General features: G+C 39.5%; 1 protein-coding gene across 6 annotated transcripts in view; it reads left to right on the top strand.

Moving 5' to 3' along the window:
• Positions 1–25,763, top strand: part of MCC (MCC regulator of WNT signaling pathway) — a 183,985-nt gene that overhangs the window by 113,509 nt on the left and 44,713 nt on the right. For all 6 annotated transcript variants that reach the window (XM_069002629.1, XM_069002630.1, XM_069002631.1 and 3 more), the window contains 4 exons: positions 2,080–2,193; positions 8,938–9,080; positions 16,421–16,557; positions 21,121–21,284. In XM_069002629.1, coding sequence (XP_068858730.1) covers positions 2,080–2,193; positions 8,938–9,080; positions 16,421–16,557; positions 21,121–21,284 — 558 coding nt within the window. The remainder of the gene's footprint in view (positions 1–2,079; positions 2,194–8,937; positions 9,081–16,420; positions 16,558–21,120; positions 21,285–25,763) is intronic.

The raw sequence follows: 25,763 nt of genomic DNA, 5'->3' as shown, positions 1-25,763 counted from the left end.
AGGACAAAGACAAATCCATTGGAAGTCTACCTCATTAATTCCACTGTTCAGAGAACAAGTTGTTTTTCATTGAGATTTTCAAATGAATGGTGTCCTTTTATATTATGAGGCCATGTGTATGGACATTGTTAGTCTTGAATTTAATCAAAACCACAGCTGGTGATCATTTAATTACAGTGTATGAAAGGGAATGATACTTGACTATGTAGCATTGTTTTATTCAGTTTGGAGAATTGTAGCCATTTTTCATGTACTATTTGAAAGTTGTGGTGAAGGATGCACATTCTGGTGAACAAACTTGTGACCTTCATTGCAACAATTCCACTCTGTTATGGGAGCAAGGTGAAACAGTGGCTTAAAAATTCACCAGCTTCCCTACAAATTGGAAGCAAGTTATGAACAGATTGGTACAATTGGTCTGGTTCTTTTTTCTCCACACTGTAAATGGATTGTGTAGTTTCCTGTGGTAGGAAGGAAGGCCTTCTGCTGAAGGCCAAAAATACTTAAAGGTATTTAGAATGTTTCTGGGTTTTAAGAGGTTTCAGTGTATGTACTTTATAGAAGCTGTGTAGGATATGCCCATAGCAAGCCAGAATTACTGTGTTTTTACATGAAAAATTAAGGCTGCTTTGACAGTCTTAAATGTTCTGCAACGTATAGTTGTGCATGTGTTTATTTGTACTGGAAAAAAATAACTGCATGTGTGCAAGGTATTTTTGTAGCTGACATAATAAAAAACACTGTCAACTGAACTCACAAATGAAGATGCCCAGGGAATAACTAGTTAAGCAGCATTTTAAAAGGCAGCATTCGCATCCAATTATCTTTTTAAAATTATCTTTTCTGTCTTGAAGGCAGAATTTTTTTGATTAACAGTGGGAATACTGTATGTGAAGAAGTTGTTGCCAAATGATCTGGTCTCTCTGCTGTCAGGCAGCTGCTCTCACACATCACTATGGGAAAACAGCTATGGTTTTTCTGGCTTCCAGTACTGTAAAGGTAGAATTTATATAGATGACCCGCCCAATAGAATATCAGAGTGAGGGACTGAAAGTGGGTGGAGGATTAGAGGCAGGGTTTTTATTTCAGCTTGAATCTTGGCAGCAGCAGTGTTTGCTGTGTTGCTTGGTCTAGTGTGAAAAGTCACTTCTGTTTTCATACCCAGTATAACTTGAAGCTGTTCCTTTACTACTACAAAGAAAGACTTCAGTGCTAGTGACTGGTTTTCCTCCTGGACTTTTCAGTTGCAGTTGTCAGTAGTTAGTGTTGAATTCTGGCTGATGCCTTTAGTGAAACGATGAATGGGATATTTAAGGACAAGAAGAAAGTGTGAAAAATTAAAATTCTTTTAAGAACTGTTCTTGGTTTCTAAGTTGTGTAGCTAACCTAATTTCAATGTCGTGAGTTATCCTAGCCTGATATATAGTTCCACATGCTATCAGTTAAGTGTAGAAAGTGTCTTTCATCAAAAGGATCTACTACAGAAAGAAAAACAGTTCGGGTTCTTCATGTGTGGGTTAGTAGATAAGGATCACTGAAACACACTGGCGTGGGACTGAGGAGAACAACAACTGCAGAAGAGTAGCTCACGGTGGAGTAAGCGTTGGTTGCAAAATAAAACCAAATCTTCTGCATGGAGTTACCCACTTTCACCAAACTGATAACCTTTGTATGTCTAAAGGCATCAAAACGTGGTACACCTCATTCTATAATGCAAATCTTAGTCAGCATTTAATGTAAGGTTTTATAGAGCAAGACTCAGGCTACCTCTTAATAAACTAGTGTTAGAACTAATCTACACATTTCTAGCTGAATTATTCCTCATTGTATTTATCCTTACAAAGGATATGGTGAAGGAATGTGTGTGCTGCCTGGAGAGAAAAATTAATGGTAAAATTATTAGTTAAATTTTTAGTTGCATGTGGATTTCTTTTAGACTTTGTTCTACTAACGTTCCTATTAACTGCTACAGAAATCCTTCATTACTATAGCTGCTGTCCTATACTGTCTTTTCTCTGAAACACTAGTGTACATGGCTTGTGAATTAGTTAATTTGTTTCTTTCCTTTTTGTCTTCCAGCTTCATTTAGCAGCCCTGGCTTCATTAAAGGGAGACATCGTGGAGCTTAATAAGCGTCTACAACAAACAGAAAAGGAGCGTGACCTGTTGGAAAAGAAATTGGCAAAAGCACAGGTGGGCAACAGTAGTAGGACTATTTGAGGATGGTCCTTGGTTTTGTGTAGTCCATGTTCCTCAGAGAGAGAATAAAATACTCAACAATGTCACAAGTCGAAAGAATTTTAAGACTGCAAGACACATAGTTGCCCTGGGTTATACCTTTTATGTGTTGAAGACATTCTTCTAAAGCAAAACCCTAAGAATTAATTAGATTAATTTTGGTTTGAAGTCAATATAAGCAATGAGTACTTTGAAATACTGTAGAATGTGAGAATTACAGCATGCTCTCAGTGGATTGGGTAACTGGTTGCAGAGCCTTGCACTCCTGGGTCATATTTAAACACAGCACAAATTAACAGTGATCAAAAGTTATTGCCAATTTTCAGTGCTTTGCTGTTATGTAAGAAATTACTTGTTATCTCAGTCTAGCTTCCAGTAAGGCAGTTGGAATTGTGGAAAATACAGCCAGTGGAAAGCCAAGGGGTTAAACAACAATAAAGTCAGAACTCTGATGCTTTCACAGGTCTTACAGAGAGGCAAATGCAAACATGGAAAATTGAACTATTGTCCTTAATATTTCTCTCTTCTATAAAAGGCCTTTGTTTTCAGATACTGTCATTGTATCAAATACCTTTTATAAGTAGTTAACATTTCAAAACTAATTCAAAATACTTGGCTAGAGATAATCAAAGCAATTTGGCCTGTAAAGTATGGCACCTTATTTGTTGCTCAGAGAAGTTGTACAATCTCAAACCTTGGAAGTACTCAAGGCACCTGGACCTGATCTGGAGTTGGGTAGTGGACTGAGTGAGTAACTTCCAGTGGTCCCTGTCAGCCTTGGCCATTCTGTGATTTTGCAGATTCAGAGTTTTCAGTATTTGGTGCATTTTAATGAGACCTTTTATCTGTGTTACTTAAACTCAAGCCAAATGTAGAAGTCTCAATTTTCAGGCTCTTTCTTCAGTCCTCCCTTATTTTGGCCTTTGCCTGAATTCCCTAATGGTTTTTTCAGCTGCCTTTTAAGATTTGTGGTCTTGTAAGTGATACTGTTATTGCAGACCATCAATGTAACATCCAGAAATAAAAATCACTTTTGTGTTTTTATTCCTCTCAATATGTGAGCCAGAGCCGCACTGGGAGTTAACATGGTTTATCAGCTATAATCCTGAGAGCCTTTTCTAATTTCTGTGGCATTCTTGGGATAGAGTCCTCTTTCTGGTTTACAGTTTGATATGAGGTTGCATTTGGCAGTCATTAAACTCCCAGATGGATTCACTGTATCCAAATGATCCACATCATGCTGCATGACTGCACTGACTTTGTTGTTATTTATAACTCTGGAGGGCCTGGTGCTAACCACAAGTTTTTGTTAGTGTTTTATTTTTTCTTCTGGGTCTTTATTTAAAAATACATATATTATCTCTAAGCCGGTGAAGAGTGCCCTATAGGTGCTCCCATACAGTGGCGAATCTGCATTGCTGGCGACTGGGATTAATGATCAGTCCTTAATCCAAATTAACATGTACTCTGTTAGCACAAGATTGTTTGGTGTTTCCTTTGATGGGTTACCAATGATGCATGTGTATATAGTGCTGAGTTTGTAATGCTGGGGGTTTTTACTTGATACTGAGCCATGTGAGCACAAACACAGTGATTACTGCCACCTGACCTATGAATAGCACAAAACTGGAGTATCTGAAAGGCAGGGTGGTAGCTAGATTTCAGAGAAACAGTAAGTATTTTTTAATGAACAATTTCTACAAAGGTTTACTGATTTATCTCTTTTCAGTTAATTTTTTTCTAAAGCCCTCAAGAGGATAGAATTTAGTGTGTATTAAATAAAACACAAATCTTTCTTAAGGAATTTCAACCATTAAACAAACGCAACTAATATATTCAGTGTGTTGGCAGTGTTTAAGTGCTGAGACATACACTGGTGAAACCACTGCACCTTGTCTTCTTTTTCTGACTGCATCACTTCCAAGTAGAGGTGCCACTTAATGTAAGTTTTTGAACTTTTCTTCCCACTCCACAGAGATCCGTTCATTATTCTTTCCTCTACAGCCTCTGTCTAATGTGAATCAGAGGTTCAGGAGGCATAAATTAAATAGGAGGTGTTTGGGATTCTGCATAACCATACTCAGATGCTAGTGGATCGGTATCAAATCTCTGTTCTGCATCTGGAGACTGCACTTAAAAAGGCAGCACGTTTCATTTTAGGCGACGTAGTAAATGCTCTCTGGAACAAATAGCTCTTAAAATGCATTTTTGGTAATACCTCTCCCATCATTTCATGAGGCATGTGAGGCATTTGGAAGAAAGGATTAGTGATTAGCAGAGTGGAGATGATTTGGGGAACCACAGCTCAAGTAATAGATGACAAATGGTGAAGAAAGCTAGTTGGACAGCCTGGGCTTAAGATTTGTGATGTAATTGATTAGTGGTTGTTGTAGCATACTCACTTCCAAATCTGCAGTCTCTGGAGACCAGCTATAGCATTTCTCTACATGCTTTTATTTTTTCAGTAACACAGCAGATCTCTGTGTTTTTATCAGTGTACAATTTGGCAGTAAAGTGATCTCTCAAATGAAATTTGCTGTAAAACACTAGTCAACCACAACTAATGTCTTCTTCAAAAATGTTTCTGTGATTATGAGAATTGTAGTGCTTTCTACTGGCTCTATGTGGCACAGCATCCTGACTTTGATAAACAGTGGGAGTCTGAAGGGAGAGCATAAGAAATGCACATAGAGAATTGTCCTCCTTCATACTCCCCCACCTTTCCGCCAACATCTGTGAGCAGGAGGCCACATCGCATTTTATAGTCCTCTATGGTCCTATCCTCCATGGATTTATATAATCTTCTTTCTAATCCATCAACATTCTTGGCATTTCCGATATTCTGTGACATTGAATTCTGCAGTTCTGTGTTTGAGCATGGGATTTAATAACATGCTGAATGTTTCAGCAAATACAGCAAGAAGAGATCATTCACATACTATATTTTTCCTATAATTTCATCTCCTTTCACAAGATTGTCCTGCTCTCTCATTCTTTGTGCTTAGTCATTGTTATTTTGGATTTTTATAATAGCTCTAGACAAAGAATGTGCTGTATTGTTCTGAATCCTGTGTCACAGCAATAAGTCTCATTACTGCAGTAATAATTCTTTGCCATCCTCTTGATCATTCAGAATATAGGGAGCAACAGCAAAATTTCAGTTTAAGAGAAAACCAACGCTCTCTAGACATACAAGAACAGAAGCAACACTCTGTAGACATGTAAGAACATGTGAACTTCACAGGAAGGCTTCAGTTTCTCATTTAACAGAGAAACTTGAAGTAGAAATGTATGGTGTTCAGATGAACGTTGAAATTACTTGTTCTGCTATGTGATGTCTATATCTGACATGGATTAATTCTGTGTGCTTATATACATCTTCCACATTAAGTATAGAACATACCACAGAACAATTAATTCTGACCATGCATGCTTTTGTGATTGAGAATTTAGCACAATAGACTTGTTTTTATACTTAAATTTAGACTAATGGATTGCCACTTTTAAATCTGCCACTCCCCTCAAATTAAAACACTGTATTAGTTGAGCAAAGGTTTTTAGCTTCTGTAATCCTGTTAGACAGGTTTATGACTGTGGCTTGTTCAGGTGATGACTTGTGTTCTTGGTGAATAACACCACAGCCAGTGTTTGTCTCTGCAGGACCTGAGGCACTGGGGCATCTCTTAATGAGTGCTGCTGCCAGTAGGTCTTTTTTTTTCGTGCTCTGATTGAACACTTCAAATTTAATATAAGGTTAAAATAATTTAACACATTGTTAGTGTTTCTTTCACTGGGAATTTGTGTACATTAATAGGCAATAGAATCACTTGTTCAGACAATAAGCTTGAATTAAAATGTTTTCTCTTATCCTCCTTCTCCCTCATACACTTCTTGCTCTTATTGTTGTTTCCCAGCATCAAGGGATCAGACAGTGGTGTTTCTAACCACTGTTAATTTATATTGTAAATGAAATAAACTTTTTAATCTGTACCGAAAAACAGCCAAGAGTTCTCACTTAGAGTGAGAACTATGCTGAAAACTTCTCTCCTGACCCCAACAATTAATTGCTCATCTTTTGCAGCCTCTCAGTAGGTTATCCCTGTGTTCGCTTTCTCATAGAATTAGACCTCTTAAGGGTTTTGAGGCTGAAGCTCTTAAGTATGAGGCTGAAAGAGAGATGAGGAAAAGGGTATAAGGTATTTATTGTGTGACTGACATGCAAATAAATTGTAAGAGCTGAGTGTGTACACCTTGGAAAGAAGTAGGGACTGGTGGCAGATCGCTGTTCTGAGACTCAAAGCATAAAGAAACCAAGGAGGATGGTGAATAGTCACCGTATCCCAGAGAAAAACTTCAGCAGTGGGTAGTAAAACATGCATTTGTTTCTATTCCTTTTAAAATTTTCAGATAAATGTTCTATAATAAAGAGCAATCCTGAATAACCAGAAGAATTTTCCATTGCTGCATTTTGGGATTCATATTGAATCATGCTTCCATTGCTTGGATGCTTTTGCTATTTTCACTTGAGGCTTGTCATGGATGACCAGAATGTAGGAGATGTAATACTGTTCCCCTCCTCCAAGAGAGAGCAGTCCTTAGCATCATGTCCTTTCTTTCACAGAGGTTTCCTTTTGGCCTTTTCCAGTTGCTTTTACCTAAGATAATTCAAGAGCTCTTTTAAAAAATCGTATGTGAAGCTGTTGTCTTGTATTGCCAGACTGCTGGTTGTTCACAAAGTACATCTGTCACTGAATGATGTTATCCTGAAAAATGGTGACTGAGAAATGGCTGGAGAAAACAGAAATCAAGTCGTAATGTGGCTGAGATCCATTAGCAAAAGTCCATATATCTTCAGTCAAGATAAACAAATTCTGCTTTTCAGTGGATAGCTTAGAAAGACAAAAATCGTTGTGATAGGGGTTTTATTTATTGTCTGGAAACAATTACTATACACTCTATCTGAAACATCCCTTTGGTTTAAAAGCTAAAAAACCCACCAGTGCACATAACAGATTGATCTGGATAGTGCTGAGGTAGCGTTTGTGGGCATATATGTGTGTCAGAGTAAATTTAGGTTTAGAAAGGCTGAAGAAGCAACTCTTTATTGCACCTAAATCTGCTCTTAAGCTTTTGTGAAGCATTTTCTCTGTGTTATTTCTGCACTTTGAAAGCTATGGTAATTCGTCAGAAAGATACAATGTTAAGATGTGGAAACATGAGAAATAAGTTGTGGAATGATCCTATAACAAAGAGTCATTGTAATATACATGTACAGCCGTATCAGTTGCCAACATGAAGTCTTAGAAGTGCGGTGAACATTATCAGTCTTCTGAAATGTGTCCGTTTGCTCTCCTCTGCTTTGCTCTCCTCTGCAGTGTGATGATATGATCTGTTTTTCTTAGTGTAGGTGAAAGTGGTTTTTACTACAGCAGATGGTAGAAACTATTTTGTTGTAGTCTGTGGAAGAGTACTCTGATGTCTGGGCTACTTCTCAGTGTGCATATTCTCATGGCAGTTAAAAATTGTAGAATAAATTGTATTTAAAGTTCAGAATAAAAATGTTATTGAAGCTCAATGTAAATTTTAATTTTCAAGCAGTCTTTTATGTTGATGATGTTCTCAAGCTGTGAATGTAAGTGGTCAAAAAATACGAGAGCAAATTATGAAAATTCTGGCACATCTACTACTTTGGGTATATTATTATTATTTGTGGCAAAGGGTTTAGGGAGTTAGCTTGTATTAGAGTGTTTACTTGATTTGAAAAAAAAGGGTTGATTCAGGAATTTTGGAGGACCTCCAACATTACCATCAATTTTGGCCCTTAGAAATGCTAGGATTCTACACTGCATGTCATCATTTAAGGAGTATGGGTTTTATACTCTTAAATGGCTTGTGAATTTTCTCTTTTTGACAGCATAGTACTCAACATTGTGTGATTGCGAGGAGGCTTGACTGAAGGGGGTCAGAAGCAAAATGTTAGAAGCCTTACTCCTTCCAGCCACTGCCAAGCATAACTTCAATCAGCATGCACTGCTGGTTTGTAATTGCAGTGGTTTGTAATGGTTTGCTGTGATTGAAATAGACTGTTTGCTGGCCTGAAGAGTAAGCCAGGGAGGCTACATTTAAAAATCTGTGGGAAGGAAAAAGGAGGATTTTGTGACATGTATAAATAACAAGCAGTCATGTATCTCTGTAATAGTTCCAATCATAAGATTTTTTGGAGAATATGAACATAATAAAAATATGCTATATTATCTCTAAGGGTTAGTAAAAATGGTAACTTACACTAGAGAAGAAGTTACAACCTCAAACTGTGATTACTTTATAATAGTGTGGTTTCTGCTATAGGATTTGTTCTAATTCAGACCACATCAGGAAGATCCTAGGATTCAAAGATTGTATATTTATAGCTATTTTGAGATGCAAATGGTGGGTTTTTTTCAAGCAGCAACAGCAACTTCTGCTCTTTAGGAAGACAAACAAAATAATAAAAGTACACTGCATAGTCTGTCAGTTCTTCAACTATTGTAACTATCTACCTTCATACCTGTCGGTGTTTTGCATCTTTCCTTTTCTCTTGCTAAGGCATTGTTGGTTTGGTGAGTAAGAAGATGATAGTGCTGCGCACTTGTGCCTTGTGCCGGATCTCCCTGTTGTTTTCCATAATGCCCTTTCTGTTTTCTTCCTTCTCTGCTTCAGTGTGAGCAGTCCCACCTGATGAGAGAGCATGAAGATGTGCAGGAGCGAACGACACTGCGCTACGAGGAGCGGATCACAGAGCTGCACAGCATCATTGCGGAGCTCAACAAGAAAATCGATCGACTGCAGGGAGCAACAATAAGGTACAGCAGCTTCCTGGAAATTCTGGGCCGGAGCAAGACTGGTGCAAGACATGGTGTGAATTATACTCTAAATGTAATACGATGATGACTTTAAGGCTTGTCATAACGGGTACTAAATAGCTGCCCATAATTAAGGTGTGTGCTCTGCAGGGTATCATCCCAAGCACCCGAGAGGTGCTACCTTCTCTCTGGCAAAGCTACACTTTGCAAAACCTGACAAGCACTGCAAAACATGCACTGTGACATCTAAATACTTCCTTTTGTAATGTGCCAGGGTGCCATGTAAGTGACAGCAATGGTGTGTAAAGCAAGGTGAAGACACCCAACCTGAACCTCTGCTTTTAACTTTATTTTTGTGGCCTCCTGTAGATCACCTAAATGAAATCATTTGTGGGAGAGATATAGTTCAAATAGACGTCAGTAGGTTTTGCTTCTTCTTGTGCTGACTTTTTTGACAAAACACAATGGTATAAATCATGTTGTTGCCTGTTTCTGGAGCAGCAAAGCTTGTGATATTACACCAGGTTGTAACTGTGTTAAAATAGACTTTACATTTGACTACACGGAAACATTTTTCCTCACTTGTTTTTACATATTATTTTCAATGTAGAAAACTTGGACTAGAATGCAGAAGGAATTTCTTAAAAGTTTATCTAGTGAGGATGCAACTATATGCCCAAATCTGTGGATTTTCTAGACAATATCAAGATAGATTTGATGCATTTGTGGGTAATGTTAACGTAGTGCTCTAGCTATGTAGCCAATTTTCGGTTTTCCTTTATCTGTTAGCTTTTTTTGGTAATTGCTTCATTTCTTCTTCCTTGTAAATATTTCTGCTAGCACAAGGCAATGTTCTTGCTACTACTCACTTAGTCTTTCGTTAAAATATTAGTATGCAAAAAGAAGACTGGTGTACCATAAATAAGAGGGAATATCATCACATATATTTATCACTACTAAAGCAGTGTTACAATCACATGTTCATGTTATTTAAGAACATAAATATTGTTGCCTATGAGACGATCATAACCAAGGTCGTGGTGAGATTTTTCAGGTATTTTCTCTGCTGGTAGTACTTCTCTGAAAAAAATCCCAATGACTTCCTTGTTCATTTATGCTTGACACCTCTGCAGACAAACTTTTCATTTGTCTTTTGAAAAGACCAGTTGAAAAGCAAAATCTGAGAAAGCATGAGAGCTGCAGTGATTGTTTTTTTCCTTGAGTGACAGAAAAGCTCTATGACATTTAAGAAAAATATTACACAGAATTCATAAAAATTGTGTGTTTGGAGTCCTTGTGGCAAAGCAAATGCCAAGTGGTGTTCAATTACAAAATACTGGAATGAGGTGGATACTCTGAATGTTTAACCATGTCCATAAATGAGTCAGCTGCAACATGCACAGGAAGGTGAGGTGTGAGACCCAAGCCTGATGGGATGTACATGTTGCTTCTCATGAAAAATGCAATTTTTCTGTCCTTTTGGGGGGGTTCTGGCCTTTAAAGGCATTAGAAAAATACTTTTGCAACAGGTGCCACACCACTGTCATGCCCGTCCAGTTTAATTCGGTCATATGAGGGCTTGTTTTACTCAGACAGCTGGAATGCCTCATCTGGTTTTATTTGTTTTGGTTTTATTAATAAAAACAAAAACTGTTTGTTAAGTTAGTGGGTCTGTTTATTTCCTTCAATGATGGAAATAGCTTGTTTTCTTTGGCAGGCCAGTAATTTGGTGTCTGGGGAACAGAGGAGTAATATCCATCCTAAAAATGGCAACTGAAGGGATTCCACGGGGTTTGTAAAGCCAAGTGAAAGAAGGAAAACTGATGCCACTTTCTGTGACTTTCTGTGAATCCAGTCTGAGATCCACATGTCATTCTTGAGAAGCTGTCTGTGCATCCCACAGAGCAAGGCTGGTGCAGTTGCTGTCCTTGCTGGAACAGCTGTGACTCACAGCACTCCACCTTTGGCTCTGGGGACTGTTGAGGCCGGGAGCTGGAACAGAACAGTCCTGAGAGAAAGTGTTCTGGGAGCATGGCCCTGCTGGAGCCTCAGCAGTTATACTTTCCTCTAAAACAGAAGGATTTTAATTTTGATTTGTCTCTTTGAAACCTGCAGGTAGTACTGAGCAGAGGCTTTACTTGTCACAAAATTTGGGCTGTCTTTCTGGAAGCAGAGTTTACATTAATTGCATAACAGATTAATGTTTCCCCAGTGCTGATACAGCAACTCTTGAGTTTTTTTCACATATTGATTTTAGATTGTAAAAATAAATTACCATGTAGCTTCATGTACCTCTACCCTATTGATGCCTTTTTCTGGTCTTAAAATCAAGAGTCAAACACAGGTAGAAGGGAAAAAGGGATTTTACCGTGGTATTTATTTTAAGGACCCTTAGATGCACTGTGTCCAGGTCGAATGCACCTCAATGCCCACCGCAATGCCTACCACACAAAAGATCTGGTATAACATTATAGGTCTTACTAATTAGTAGATCTATCAAAAATCCCCAGTGAGAGGCTTGAATGAGCCCCCCCTCACCAAGGAACCTTCCCCTGGATGGTTCTATCTCAGTTTACAGAATGTGTTCTGGAGAGGACCTTGGGGTCTGGGGCACACTGATCCCTAGCTATGAAGCTTCTAAAGTGTTCCATCTCCTAGCTGAACAAACAAATCCAAGAATGTAGGCAAAAAGCAAAGAATACAGAAGTTGTAAAAGAGGTATAAAAGGGGTATAAAAGAAAAGGCAAAAAATCATCATGGCATCACTATGATATTCTTTATAGTTCTTAAACCCAAAAGTATTTTGGAAACAATTAGAAGAAACCAGTTATTTCATGGAAGGTATTTGATTATCCTCTTTAAATTGTATTATCTTTGTGTGAATGTGTACAGTACCCTCAGAAAGTAGGACAGAAAGTAAGCAGATACCATGTTTAAATCTAAATAAGGTGTTGCAACAGCTTTAGGAGGAGTGTTGGCAGGCTGTATAAGTTGGTTAAATTCTCCATTCTGAGAACTTTTGTCTCTGTTTTTTGGTATGTTGGGGGTTTTCTGCCTTTGCAGTGTCAGGGTTTAGAAGTGTAATGTGGTTTAGCAATGCCAGCTCTAGAATCATGGCATGGTTTGGGTTGGAAGGGACTTTAAAGACCATCTAGTTCCAGCCCTCTGCCGTGGGGAGGGACACTTTCCACAAGACCAGGTGGCTCAGGGCCCCGTCCAGCTTGGCCTTGGATGCTTCCAGGAATGGGGCAGCCACAGCTTTTTTGGGAAAGGAGAGAACTTAAGTCACATGTCAGTGCATGTGTCTCTTCCCAGGTGTGTCTGATATGCCGATCCCAGTAGCAGTAGTGTTACAGGAATATTTGTAGAAGTTTACTGGATTTTTCTAGGTTTGCTAGCCATTTCTTGGGTACAACAAGTTTTCCATGTGTGTGGCCCCATGAATTTAGCTGCAGCTCTTGCATTACATTCTTCCAGCATTCCCAGAGGAAAATTACTTCACCATGCTTGGGGGAGCAAGCCAGCATTCATCTGCAATTGTCTCATCTCCCTACTGCTGGTGCACTGGATAGCCCAGCTGGTTTGGAAGCACCTCAAAAAAAAAAAAAAAAAAAAAAATTAAGGTGAAAAAAGTGAGTTCCAATACTCAAATACTCATGTGCAAGTAGATGAGCCTCTGTATTGCCAAGGTTCTCTGTCCTTTGACAAGGTGCATGCCTACTGCAATTTTCTCTCAAAGTGTGTACAACTTAGAAGATAGGAAAACCAATCAAATGGATCTTCCCAGTCAGAGTTATATTGTAAATACTTGGACATAAAGGGTACACCCAGTAATTCTGAAGCACGAAAAGCATTTAGAAATTATACAGTAGGGTACTAAAATGTAATTATGTCTACATTTAGGGTGAATATTTCTGATTTCAGAAGTTTTTAGTATTGCCTTAGATTCATTCAAACTTGACTCTTTTTTTTTCCTTAATCATTTCTCTGGCTGTCAAAATCAACTGTAACTTCAGCATGTGACTGACAGTTTTTCTTAGACGTCAGATTGAGGTTCAAGAAAAAGAAAAGAGAGATGTCTAATTGCTTTTAGCTCTAAACCAGTGGCTGTTTGGGTACATCTCTGCAATCTAAAAATAGTGTGCAACTATAACAATACCAGACAGAAATATACTCTGTTCAGTGTTGGTGCCTGCTAAGGATTACTTGAAACAGTTGTCAAGAAGCTTATAACCCATAACTGTAAAATCATTTGTTCAGACAATACATTTAGGAAGTGTTGGAGAAGAGGGGTAGTGAAGAGACATCACAAGAAATAACACATGGCACTTACAGTCCCTTTTAAACAGTGACCTGGAGGTCTAATTCTAGCTTCTACATATGAGCTAGGTGGAAGCAAGCACATACTGGATTCAGTTCAAGTGGCAATGTGGGTGTGGTAATGTTGGTTCAGCACACAGTGCCCAGCTTCACCTGCCCTCAGTGATTAATTTCCATGCTGTCTCAAGCATGTCACTATTTGTTCACAATGAACTAGTTCAGAGGGACCTCAAGTGTTTGTACACAGAGTGCAGTCAATCTTGGTGCACACACGCCTGTAGTATTTTCTATTTGACGGTCTAAGAGGGTTTTATAGTTATTTAAGTAAAATGATGAAAAACTGCTGGCACCTGGAGTACAAAGCTGCGGACTGTGGCCATGAACAGAACACGCACCTTGCCAATGTTCTGTGGTGTGAAAGGATGCTGAAAAATGTGCCATTTTGCTCAGTGTTTTAACAAGTTTTTCTCAGTGTCTGTGCAGCACTCTGATCCTTGGTTGCACCTGGTCATGAAGAAAGAAATTAGTGCAGAAGTACCTGAAAACCACGGGTTTTTTCCTCCAGTGTTTATCCCATGCCCTCTGTGTCTAGAATGGCTTGATCTGGTTTTAACTGCCCCCAACTCACCATGACGTTCCAGCAAGTGGGATCATTAGGGCCCATAACAAAACAGAAGCCTGCTTTTTACAACCAGGCTGTCACTAATGGCAGCAATAAGGAAGTTGCAGTGCGTTCACCTTCTGGGTGGTGTGGCAGGAGTCCAGTGGCTGATCATTGTCAACTGTCGAGCACCTTGCATTTCCAGTGCCACTGGAGGACTCTTCCTTCTGTTTTGGGGAAAGGAAAATCTCAAGCAATCTTTTGTTACTACCAGCATCAGTTTTAAAGGCAGAATTTATATTTGTGGTGTATCACTGCCCTCGAATTCCCCCTTATTCTTGCCCTCAGTCTGTGCCCAGTTGGGCTGGTGGTGGAGGGACTGATTGACCTGGCTGCCACTTTATCAGAAGTGGGTTTCTGATCTTTCTGGACAGATTTTAAAAGCATTCATTCATTTAGAAATTGACTTCTGGCTTGAGTCATCAGAAGGGTGTGAGTCCTGCTACGTGACATACTTTTCAACTACCCCAAGATAGTGAGGGGCACTTAAACTGAGAAACCCAGAACAAGTGCCAGCTAGATGAGGCTGTGTTGTATTTGGAACAGAAAAATCTGTGCAAGAAGAGCCCAAAGAAGAATGATGAGAAATCATTATTGTGTGTGCTGTTGCTTTAGGGCCAATAGAGCTTCTTATCCATTTGTGGAGGTAATTCAGGTTTTAAAAATGTAGGACTAATTGTTTCATAAATGAAAAATATCAGTTACCTTCAGATGAAAAATTACAACTGTTTGAGTGCTTGGTAATTGTTTTTGTCTAAGGCTAATTACTAGTGGCTTTTTTGGTGGCTGACTGGTTCATGGAACATTAACTGACATTTATGTGTCTTTCTTACGCTGTTTAAACTCCTGCTATTCATTATTCCGTTCTAACACTGTCTTAAACAGGTATTGCATGATACCTCAAAGACCTTTCTTTGATGTAAATCTCAGTGTTAAGCAGCTGGCCTGCATTTTGTTTAGTAATAGTAGTCACTAAGTGCTTCTGCTAAGGTGACATTTTCTTTGCACTGAAGCAAATGTGAGGGCTAGAAGAGCATGGTAGAAATTATGTCTTGGTACCTTGGGAAACCCTGCTTGGCAAGCAAGCTGGAAGTCCTTTTTTGAGTTTTATTGAGGTTTCTAAGTTGTCACCTCTGCAGCTCTGAAAGCAGACTTTACTTCTGTCATTGATACCTGTATGTATGGGCCACTTTGTCTGCTATTTTCCCTGACAAATTGAGACACACCTGCAGGCTGAATCCTGCAAGAAGCTCTCATCACTGTGTTGCACACACACAACAGACCTAACATTACAGATCACCCTCCCAGATGCAGGTCCCCAGATAGGTCTTTGCTGTTTCTCATTTTTTCCAAAGATAGACAGTTCCATTCTCACACTTTTCTGCTGAATCTGCAGCAAAATTAATCTCTGCATGTGATCTAGTGAGCAACAAAATTATGGCTGTTTGTTTTCTATCAGAGGGGCCCTGCGCCTGGATAAACTGGTGTTTTTCCAGTGTTTAAAATAGATACTTTAATGTTAAGACAGTCACTACAAAAGTAAAAAAAAAAAATTTGAGTCAAATCAGCAAATGGTTCAAAAGAAAAGTGTTTACAAATGTTCTCAAGCAAAGCTATTATTCATTTACTTATCTTCTTTCCCAGTGCTTTGAACTCTTTGTGTGGAGACAGGAGGGAAAAGCCCTAATTTTTAAGCTCATTAGCTTTAGCTAAAGTATTCTGTGTCCTCAATTATTTTAGTTGAACCAGCTTGACAAATAAATTAAAACCTAGGTAATTGAGGCTTTTTCTTTTCCACTAACTCCAGCAGTTCAGTGCAATACTCACTTATCTGTTCCTCTCTCTTTTGGGAGGAGAAATTTAAAAACCTACCTGTCTCCAAGAGCATTTTGATTTACATGAGCAGGTACAAGCACGTGCATGCTTGCTTTGCACATGAGATGGTGACATCCTTGAACTGAGAAACAGACCAAAAGCAGTTACTTCTAATCCACTTTGGGATCAAAGCCACTTGTGCTGATTTGTGTGAACTACCAGCTGGGGAGTCACTGCAGAGCAATGAATGTCCTTGCACACATCCTTGCTAACACTCAGTTCCACCCATTGCTTCCTTCCCCAGTGGCCAGGAGAAATAATGAAGTTGGGAATAAAGAAATGGAAACTAGGCACTGGCAGCTGCAATTGGGTGTTACGGACATGGCACAGTTGCTTTGCAGTGAAGGGTGTAAAGTCATCTCTACTGACTGGACAAAACACTTGTGTGAATGGGATCCTGTTGCTCAGCTTAAAGAGTCTGAAATGCGTGTCACGAAGATGCACATTTCCTCAGAGGAATTTCTGCCTTTGCTCTCTCTGCCAGGGAGGAGGATGAGTACTCAGAGCTGCGGTCAGAGCTGAGCCAAAGCCAGCAGGAGGTGAATGAAGATTCGCGCAGCATGGACCAGAACTCTGTCTCAGTGCCAGAGAACCAGTCCACCATGGTCACTGCAGATGTGGGTGAGTTGTGTTCTTAGCAGAATTGATGCCTTTCCACAGCAAAAAGGTATCATAGCTTCTGAAATGAAAATCTGAGCATTTGGTGAGGAAATGAATTAATGTAGGCTTAATTTAATTACGTTAATGTAATTAAATGAATTAATCACAATTGATGCTGAGCTTGTACACAACTGTGAACTTACATGTGAAGTAACCTCTCTGCCTTGATTGTAGAATCATAGAATCATTAAGTTTGGGAAAATATCTCTGAGATCATTGAGTCCAGCCATCAACCCAGCACCGCCACCATGTTCACCATTAAACCATGTCCTCAGGTGCAGTATCCACATGGTTGGGGAACACTTTCAGGGATGGTGATTCCAGAATTCCCCTAGGCAGTCTAATCCAATGCTTTACAACCCTGTCCATGAACATGTTTTTTCTGATCTACAATTTAAACCTCCCCTGGTGCAGCTTGAGGCTGTTTGCTCTTGTCTGGTCACCTTTTAGCTGGGAAAAGAGTCCGACCCTCACCTCACTGCAGCCTCCCAGGCAGTTGTAGAGAGCGGTAAGATCTCCCCTGAGCCTCCTCCAGAAGCAGACCTTCCTAGCAGAATTCTGGTGTAATCCTCACTATGACAGATTTCCAGAATTCTCTTCAGGACATTATTCCTGTTTTCTGGACTATATTGTTCATAAATGCAAGACCTGCAACAGCACATTTGTATTTACATGTTTGTGATTTCTAGAAACATCGGTACAACAGTATTAATAATGTGACTACGAAGTGTCTGACCTAGGGAATTCAAAATACTTAATAGAAGTTTTTCTAGTTATAAAAAATTAATGTTTTACTTTAAAAAGTTAATGTTTACTGTTAAGTTCCTACTTGAACAGATTCTAGTATGGCAACATTTTTTTCCCTAATTTTCTTCTTACCCAGAAGAAAAAAAAAGCAAAAACAAATTCACTTTTCAGTATTTATTTTGTCTTCATGAAGTGGAGCTGAACCAGGGTTTGTGGACATAAACAGCAAGTTGTCCGTTTAAGTTTGGTCTAACAATGAAAAACACAGCAATAGAATGATGTACAATGTAGAGGCCTAGAAGATAAGGGGGCAGATGTGTCTGCCTCAAAAACCAACAGACAGATAGCTCTGGAGCCAGCCAAGGATTGTTGGTACTAACAGAGAAGGATTGTTGATAATAACACGCTGTGAGGAGGAACAGGATGTAGCTGGAGAAGGGAGCCATGCAGAGGTACAGGCAGCACTTTTCAGGGACAGGTGTCCTTGTTTAGTTAAGCACAACACAGCACACAGCAAGTGCAAGGATGAGGCTGAAAAGTGGGCATGGGCTATAGAGGGGAATCCTGACCACCTAAGACCCCAGAATCCCTCCCAACCATTTCTAGAAAGGTCTGAAAGAACAGATTGCCCAGGATAACTAATTTGCATAGAAAGTGAGAAACCTATTGTAGGAACCCAGAGTGCCGAGAATATTTCTCTGCCTGTTTTTAAGGGTTCTTATCCCCCTGAACAGCATCAAACCTTGGAAAAAATTACCAACGATCAGACAAGAACTAGAAAATATGGTGGTGTGACTTAGGTAATAGACTACTATGTAAGATTGTCACAGGGTGAAAATTTAGAGGTTTTGGGCTTCTCTTTGTAGTAAATAGATAAGAGTAAAAAATATCAAAATGGAGGATTGTTGTTGTTTTCCAAACCTTCTTCTTCTTCTACTACTCCATGTTCTGCAGTAAAAGTAGTTTGGAATGATTGGATAGAGAATTCCGCAGTTCCTGCCCGTGTTACTGAATAATTGGTAGGAAAGTGAAAATAATATACGTTTTTAGTAACTATTGGTTAAATTATCTTTAAAAGGCTGTGTAAATCTTGACAATTAGACTTCACTCCTGCTTTCTGTGCTCTGTCTGTACCTGGGTCATGCTGGTGGCTCTGTTCCTCTGATAAGACTTAATAAACAACTATCCAGCAGCATTGAAACTCCAGCAAAAGTCTCAGTTTATCTTTGAAACTCCTTGCAAGGACTGTAAGAAAATTCTCTCCCATCAGGAGGGATTTGATTTATGGCATGGTTCAGTGTCACCTATCTCCAGAGCAGGGAAAACTTACCTATAAACGGGTACCTCCACGCAGCCCAGTGTGCTTGTGAATGTGCAACCCAGCACCCTGAACAGCTGGACCATACCAGAGGCAGGACTGGGTTCTTCTCTCTTCTTCTCTATGTCTCTCGTCTCTCTTCTCTCTCTTCACTTTCCCACTTTATCCAGAAGCCACTGCCATGTGCTTATATAGTAGGTCAGGGCCTAACCTGACCGAATTTCCATGCCAAGTGTGTATTTGTGAGCTTTTGTGGATCCTCTGACTTCTGTCATTCCTTTGACCACAAGAATCTGCAAATCTTGGGTGCTTCCTTTCCCTTAAGGGTGGGACTTACAGATAGCAATGGACAAAATAAGAATGTTATCTGTAGGGATTCCTGCATTTTTTCCATATTTTCCTTCTATCCATTTTCCTTCATATCCATATTTCCTTCTATCGTTTTTGGGTGTTATTTCCATATTGCTATGAAAATAAATTTCACTCACACACATATAGATACAGGAATATGTATAATTTTAAATCCTTCTAGATATAGGTATATGGGGATAAAAAACCATGCTGTATAACCCATGTGCATGACTTGCCTACTGCCCTAATGGAGTGAGCATCAGTGACTTAGTAAAACCAGTAATACCTCATGACACATTAATGCGTGTGGATCTGTTGCTCTGGTATTGCTACAGGCAATAAAACACCTAGAGTTAGAACTGTGAATGCTCCCCAGTACGTCTACAGAGCTTGTGATTGGGCTGTGATGGTTTTCTGTCAGAAATGGGGTTCTCACATTGTAAACCACTTATTTTATGGGGGAAATGTCACAGCTGGAACAAATCCCAGCAGACAAGGTCTTGTGAAGGTTGTTTAAAAATACAAAATGTTCATTACAGAAGATGTTACGGAAAAAAGCAAATTCAAGCAAACAAAACACAAGGTTTTTACAAGTAAGCATACTGCTTGCTATATCCTGCTTGTGAGTGAGTGGTGGTATTATTATAAAGGGCACTTTTTTGTGTTATTATAACACATGGGTGGCTGTTAATCAGGAATTAGTGAAATGACTTCCCAGAAAAAACTTTTATATGTTGATCATTCAAATTTTTCATGCAATGTTGTAACATCATTCTAAACTCTTCTTTTTGGTCAGCAGTAGGTTTGTGTTTATGTGTATTAGGCTGTGGAGTTAGAGTTATGATAATGAGTTTGCAGTTTTTTACTTTCTTTTCCTGTCATTCCTTCATCCAGCAGCTCTCAGTCTTCCCTTGCATAGGGAGATTTCAAGGCAGTCTGCAATAATCCGGTGACTTGTGTCTGTTAAAATTCAGACCCAGTTCAATGCACTGCTTTAGTGCCCTACAACAACCACAGCTGTGAGGCTACCATGAAATTCTGACCATGGTGAGGCTCTTACAGCGGCAGTACAGGAATCACACCTTCCACCAAGAATGCCTGCCACTGTTTTTAGTGGGATAGAGGAGCTGCAGCTGTGCTGCCGCCTCATAGTGCACCCCTTGTGTGCTCTGCTGTGGGTAGCTACTGCAAACTCTTACCTAGCGAGCCAGAAATACTGACTGGCACATCCAGGAGGACAGCACAGGGGTGAATTCTGCCACCGTCTGCCTTAGGAACTGCCACTGTCCGTCACCAGAGGTGAACCTAAGAAAAACAAAAATAATTTTTGAAGTGAGCTAGCAAGCTACAGAGACCCACTTGTTTTCAGATAGGTGGAGGATGTTATGGCACTGGGCACTAGAAGAGGTTTGCCTAAAGACAGGAAAGGAAATAATTCTCTGTGATATTTTATAATTAAAATAACTTTGTTGTACAAGCTGGTAATATGGCTGTAGTATGGGACATTACAAGCTGTGGTGTTATGATCCCTGAATATTCTGCAGTTTCATTTGAAGGACTAGCTACTAAGATAAAACACAGGCTCTAAGATAGTTGGTAGGGATCATTTCTGTAAACACCATGATTTTTTAGGCGGAACCTGAGTACAACCACAAAAATTCCTCTGAAAAACATCAAGTTAAAACATCACTGAATGTACCAGGCAGAAAAATGTTTTTACAGAGACGAAGATATGACAGTAATAAAATAAGGATAATAGGCCTTAATTGACCAAAAGAACAACATAAAGAAATGTCCCAGAATGTAAGCAGGTAATATCTTAAAGTGTTCTTCAGAAAAGAGGGGGTTTTGAAGAAAGAATGAACAGTTGAGATAAGCTGTGGGGCTGTTATTTGTTGGATGAGAGGTAGCTCATTATTTCAGTTGATGTGATTATGTTTTTTAAGCCTATCAGTTGTCGAGGAAAAAGTGGCAGAGTGCAAGGACATTCTTTGAACAGTATCCAGTCCTGGCTGTTCTGCAGCAGGCACTTCCAGGTTAGGGTTTGTTTTTCCTCTGAGTCACTAATTGCTGCGATGTTTGTTTTGTTTTGTCTTGCTTTCTTTTAGATAACTGTAGTGACTTGAATTCAGAACTGCAGAGAGTGCTGACAGGTCTGGAAAATGTTGTCTGTGGGAGGAAGAAAAGCAGCTGCAGTTTATCGGTGGCAGAAGTGGACAGACACATTGAGCAACTCACTACTGCCAGCGAACACTGTGATTTAGCCATTAAGGTAATGGTAACATTAAGCTCTAAAATGCAGTGTGCTCATTGACTCAGACACCTGGTCACTTCTGCAGTAATCACGCTTCGATTTCAAAGGTGTTAAAAGTACTTCACAGGAGTCAACTCGTGTTCACAGTGTGTGTTTGGTAAGTAGTAACACACCTGTTCTACACCTTCCACAGTCCAGGAGGAGCTACTTTTGACCTCAAAACAGAAATATATTTGTCTTACTCTCTTTTCAAAGATAAGAGAAATGGGGATACTCAACATTTAATTTACTTTCTTAAGCAAGTTTGCTTGTCCAGCAAACAAGTTGTCACCTGCCCAAGGTCCTACAGGTAATCATTGACCAGTGACTGAAAACACAATGTGTATGCCTAGGTTGTGATTTGGCTGTCTTAAAATCTAAAGCTGTCCTAGTTCCAGCCAGGAGTGGGTTAATTTTTGCAGTAGCCAGGAGGGGGCATGGCCAGGTTATCTTGTATCCCTCATTTTCCAGGAAGAGGGGAAGGGGTCGGTTCCTGGTCGTGTATTCTTGGGGGTGAGAGCTCTTCTTCAAATTGTACACTTCTTGTACACTCCATTATTAATATTTTTGCTGTTACTGTTCATTTTCTTACCTCATTGCCGTTTCCAGTAAATAGTTCTTATCTCAACTCCTGATCTTTGCCTTTTGTACCTCTGATTTCCCTTTCCATCCCACCACAGGGGATTGGAGAGTGAGTGAGCAGGGCGTGGTTTGGAGTTGTTTCAGTGGGAACACTAAATTGGGGAGAGCCACTCCTAAACCACAACAAAAGCTAATTTAACACAAAGCATTTGTTGTGCATTTGCTCAAATGAGATAACTCAGACTCAGGAACAAATAATTCAAGTGCTATCTGTATGTGTTGCATTTATTGTGAATGTAACAGAACAAGGAAAGGGATGTTTCGTGGCACATGTAACAAAAGGCATTGCGATTCAGAACCTGAAAGCAAGGGAGCCACAGAGAATCTTCCTATATACAGGGAAAAACATGAGAAAGTTTTTTGTGTCAGGTGGAAAGGCGTCAATGACTCATTTATACGAGAAAAATTGTATTGACAGTTTGCTCTAGAAGTGGGGAAGTCTGTGACCATTCTAGATGGCTTTGACAGCCCTTTGTCTTACTACTGGGAGAAGTTCCTTCTGTCCCTGGAGGTGTCTGAGAAATAAAACAAAATATAAAGAAATTAATGTTGAGTAGTAATTTGAAGAATGCGTGTATATTTGACTTCTGGTCTCTTGGGATCAGTATTAAAGCAGTTTATTTGAATATCTCAGAGGATTAGGACCAGTACTTCGAATGTTGCCAAGTACTATTTGGAGTTTTAGGGTTAACTGTTTTCAGAAGTCACTATTCGCCAAAAGAGAGACTATGGATTCTGGGGAATAGGTAGAGATCAGCCTGTGTGAGGCCCACAGAGATATCTGAAGTGAGATGTGTTTAATATAGCAAAACCTACATGTAGAGCCTCTCTCTACCATTCCGCTGCAGGTCATTTCTGCTTTCCTGTTTCCTCAAAGAAAAAACGGAGAGGTTTTTTAAGTGGGTGGAATCGTGAATGGAAACCTTAAATATTCTGACTGTCTTTTGCCTTGACTATTGACTTCTTTCTTCACCAGCAGACAATGCATTTAAGCAGTTCAAATCCTTCAGCTTTGGTGGTTAAATTTCACTAGGTTCCTTTTAACGCAGTTGCTGCTGATTTTTTTTTTTTGCTTCTTATATACAAATCATGTGACCCTGGCTAACTCAATTGTTTCTGTCCCACAAAAACTGAAAAGACCTTGAAATTAAATTTATCAGATTGTCTTTCAAACTGAACAGTTACGAAAGCGTCCTTTAAGAAAATTTCCACAAAATAGTCTGGTTAATGCTTCATTTATTTTGGAGAACACAGCAGTAACAGATACCTAACCACTAAAATTTTTTCTGATTAAAAAAGCTGTAAATACTTCCAAGCATGAAACATTTAGAACGTGAGAACAGCTGTACTGGGTTGGACCAAAAGTCCATCTGCCTAGTGGCAGATGCTAATGGAAAGACAGCATCAAAAATGACATGCATAGTATGTTCTTCCCCTTCCTTCAAAGGTGCTTCCAGCAAAGTGGGTCTGCAGGGACATGAACCAAAGATGATGTCTTTGTGTTTAATTGTAATGGATGGAATTTTCTTCCTTATTTCTATCTACTGTGTTTTTTAACCTGTCTAAATTTTTGGCTTCCATAAATTCTCTTAGGAGTAAATTCTGCCATTGAGTTACACCATTTGAAGAAGTACTGATACTTGCTGATTTAATCTGATACCATGTCTGTAACACAACACTTCTTGTAAAGAAAATAAGGCACAGAGCACTGATAGCAGTGTCAGAGACAAGACTGGAATTACCATGAGAAGACATCCTGCTGCCCTGTGCTCAGAACACGACATTATCATTCAATCCCACACTCTTTGAAATTATACCTGAATTATCTGCTGTGCAGCAACACATCAGATAAAACTGCTCTGTAATGCTGATTTGAAGAAAACTAATCAACGTTATTTTACATAGCTGTATCTATGTACAGTGTTTATGTTTCATTTTCCATAGAGGATGGTTGGTAGCATATTGGACTGAGAGAATTGCTGTAGTAGTAGTGCTCTGAGGAGAAGCAGTGGCTTAGGAAGGGGAGGGGTTGGGAAAATAGCAACACTGGAGCATGGGGAATAAGGAGGAAGGAGGCAGCAGCTGAACTTCGCATTACAGGGATGAGAAAACAGCAGGGGAAGTTCGAGAGGGGTGGCGGGGGGAAGAAGGGGGAGAAGAAATCAGCATCAAAGAGGCACTGTTTAAAATAAAGCTGGCATCCTCAAAAGAGAATGCCCCTGCCATTACAGAGCTTCTCTTTACATCATGTGATTAACCACCCTGTGCTTATTCAGAACTTCAACTCATCCTCATGCTGTGTTGAAATAATTTACCTTGGCATAATTTCAGACCTATGGGTCCAAGTGAAGCTAATACAAGGGAGAGCTGTGGCTTCTTTCATCTCAGAGATGTTGCAAGGCTCTGCTTTTTCAGAAAAGTGATTTCAGTTTCCTGTCAAATCTGTAAGCAGAATTACAGTGTAGATACTCTGTCAATAGTGTTTCGTAATTGTGGGTCTAGAGGTATTGCAGTTTTATGTAAGAGACATGAAATACAATTCAAAAGGATAAACTGAACAAATAAAATTTCATTGATACCTCAAAGTCACAGGGTGCTGAAAACACTGGGAAGATTTCATGCAGAAAAAAAAAAGTTGTCCCTCTAACTAGGTTTGTAATTTTCAGCTGTACTCTAGTTGGTTCTTTTGTTCCCTCCCAATTTAAAGAATAAACAAGGTAGCAATTTTTGTTATATAGAGAATCAGAGGTTCATAGAATGTGCTGAATTGGAAGGGACCCATCAGGATGTAAATATTCTTTTGAGTAAAACAATTAAATAGATTATTATTAACGTTGGTGCATGAGTTCTCTTCCATATTAGATGTAAAAGTATAGGCTTTAGCTATAACTTTTTTTTTTATTAGCCAGTGAAGTGAAACTTTCTGCGTTGCCGGTGATGTCAAATATTCTTTTGTTTTCCATGTTTCTTCCAATCATTTTAATACACACTGCTCTCCAGGGAGATTCAAAAGCTTATGGGCAACATTTGGAGTGGTTTTGCTTGTTGCAGGTATCTTCCATAGCTGAAGAAACGGAACACAGGCACAGCATAGACTGGGTAGTAGATTCCAAACTGCGCGTTGAGTGTTATGCTGTGTTTCAGGATGTTGGGTGGCCAGTCTGACAGTCAGTTCAGGCATGGCAGTATTCCCTTGCTGCTGGTGGGTGCTTGTAGTATAGTTTCACCCACTGGAAGTTCCTTAATATCCCTCATACCAAACAGTGCCTACAAGGCGCAGCTCTGAGCACAGAGGTGGGACAGGAAGTGCTGAATGTCATTGTGTCCCAGAGAAACCCAGCCTTTTTTTAGGCACTGACTGGAAAGGCTGTAACATCCCCTGTAAGCCTAGCCAAGGGCAGAGTTCTTTCTTTTATTTTGCTGTCACCTCAAGGAAAGAACATACTCAGGGACATGGGAAAGAAGAGCCCTCTTTTAATCCTCTCCCACTCTTTTCCTTGCCCTTTTCTGGCATTGGTCTAGCAATAAATAAGGCTCCATGCCATGCACATTCACAGGCTGCTCATTTCTGCCTGTTACTCAGCAGGGGAACAGTAAATACAGTGCTCGCCCATGACAAGGAGTCACTAATTTGTTCTAAAGTATTCCAAGATTAAACTACCAGGATTGCTGGCATTCACAGGTGACATGTTTTATTTGCGTGTATTTGTCTTTTTTGGTGTTTGTCAGTATGAAATGTTTTAATGAAATGGTCAAACTGTCAAAATAAGTAATAATTTTGTTTGCTATTACTTGGCAAACAAAAGAAACAAACAA

This window comes from Aphelocoma coerulescens (genome assembly GCF_041296385.1).
Source record: "Aphelocoma coerulescens isolate FSJ_1873_10779 chromosome Z unlocalized genomic scaffold, UR_Acoe_1.0 ChrZ_unloc_scaf_1, whole genome shotgun sequence".
Taxonomy (NCBI): Eukaryota; Metazoa; Chordata; class Aves; order Passeriformes; family Corvidae; genus Aphelocoma; species Aphelocoma coerulescens.
The sequence above is the reverse complement of the archived record's forward strand: the minus strand, read 5'-3'. Positions and strand labels throughout refer to the sequence as shown.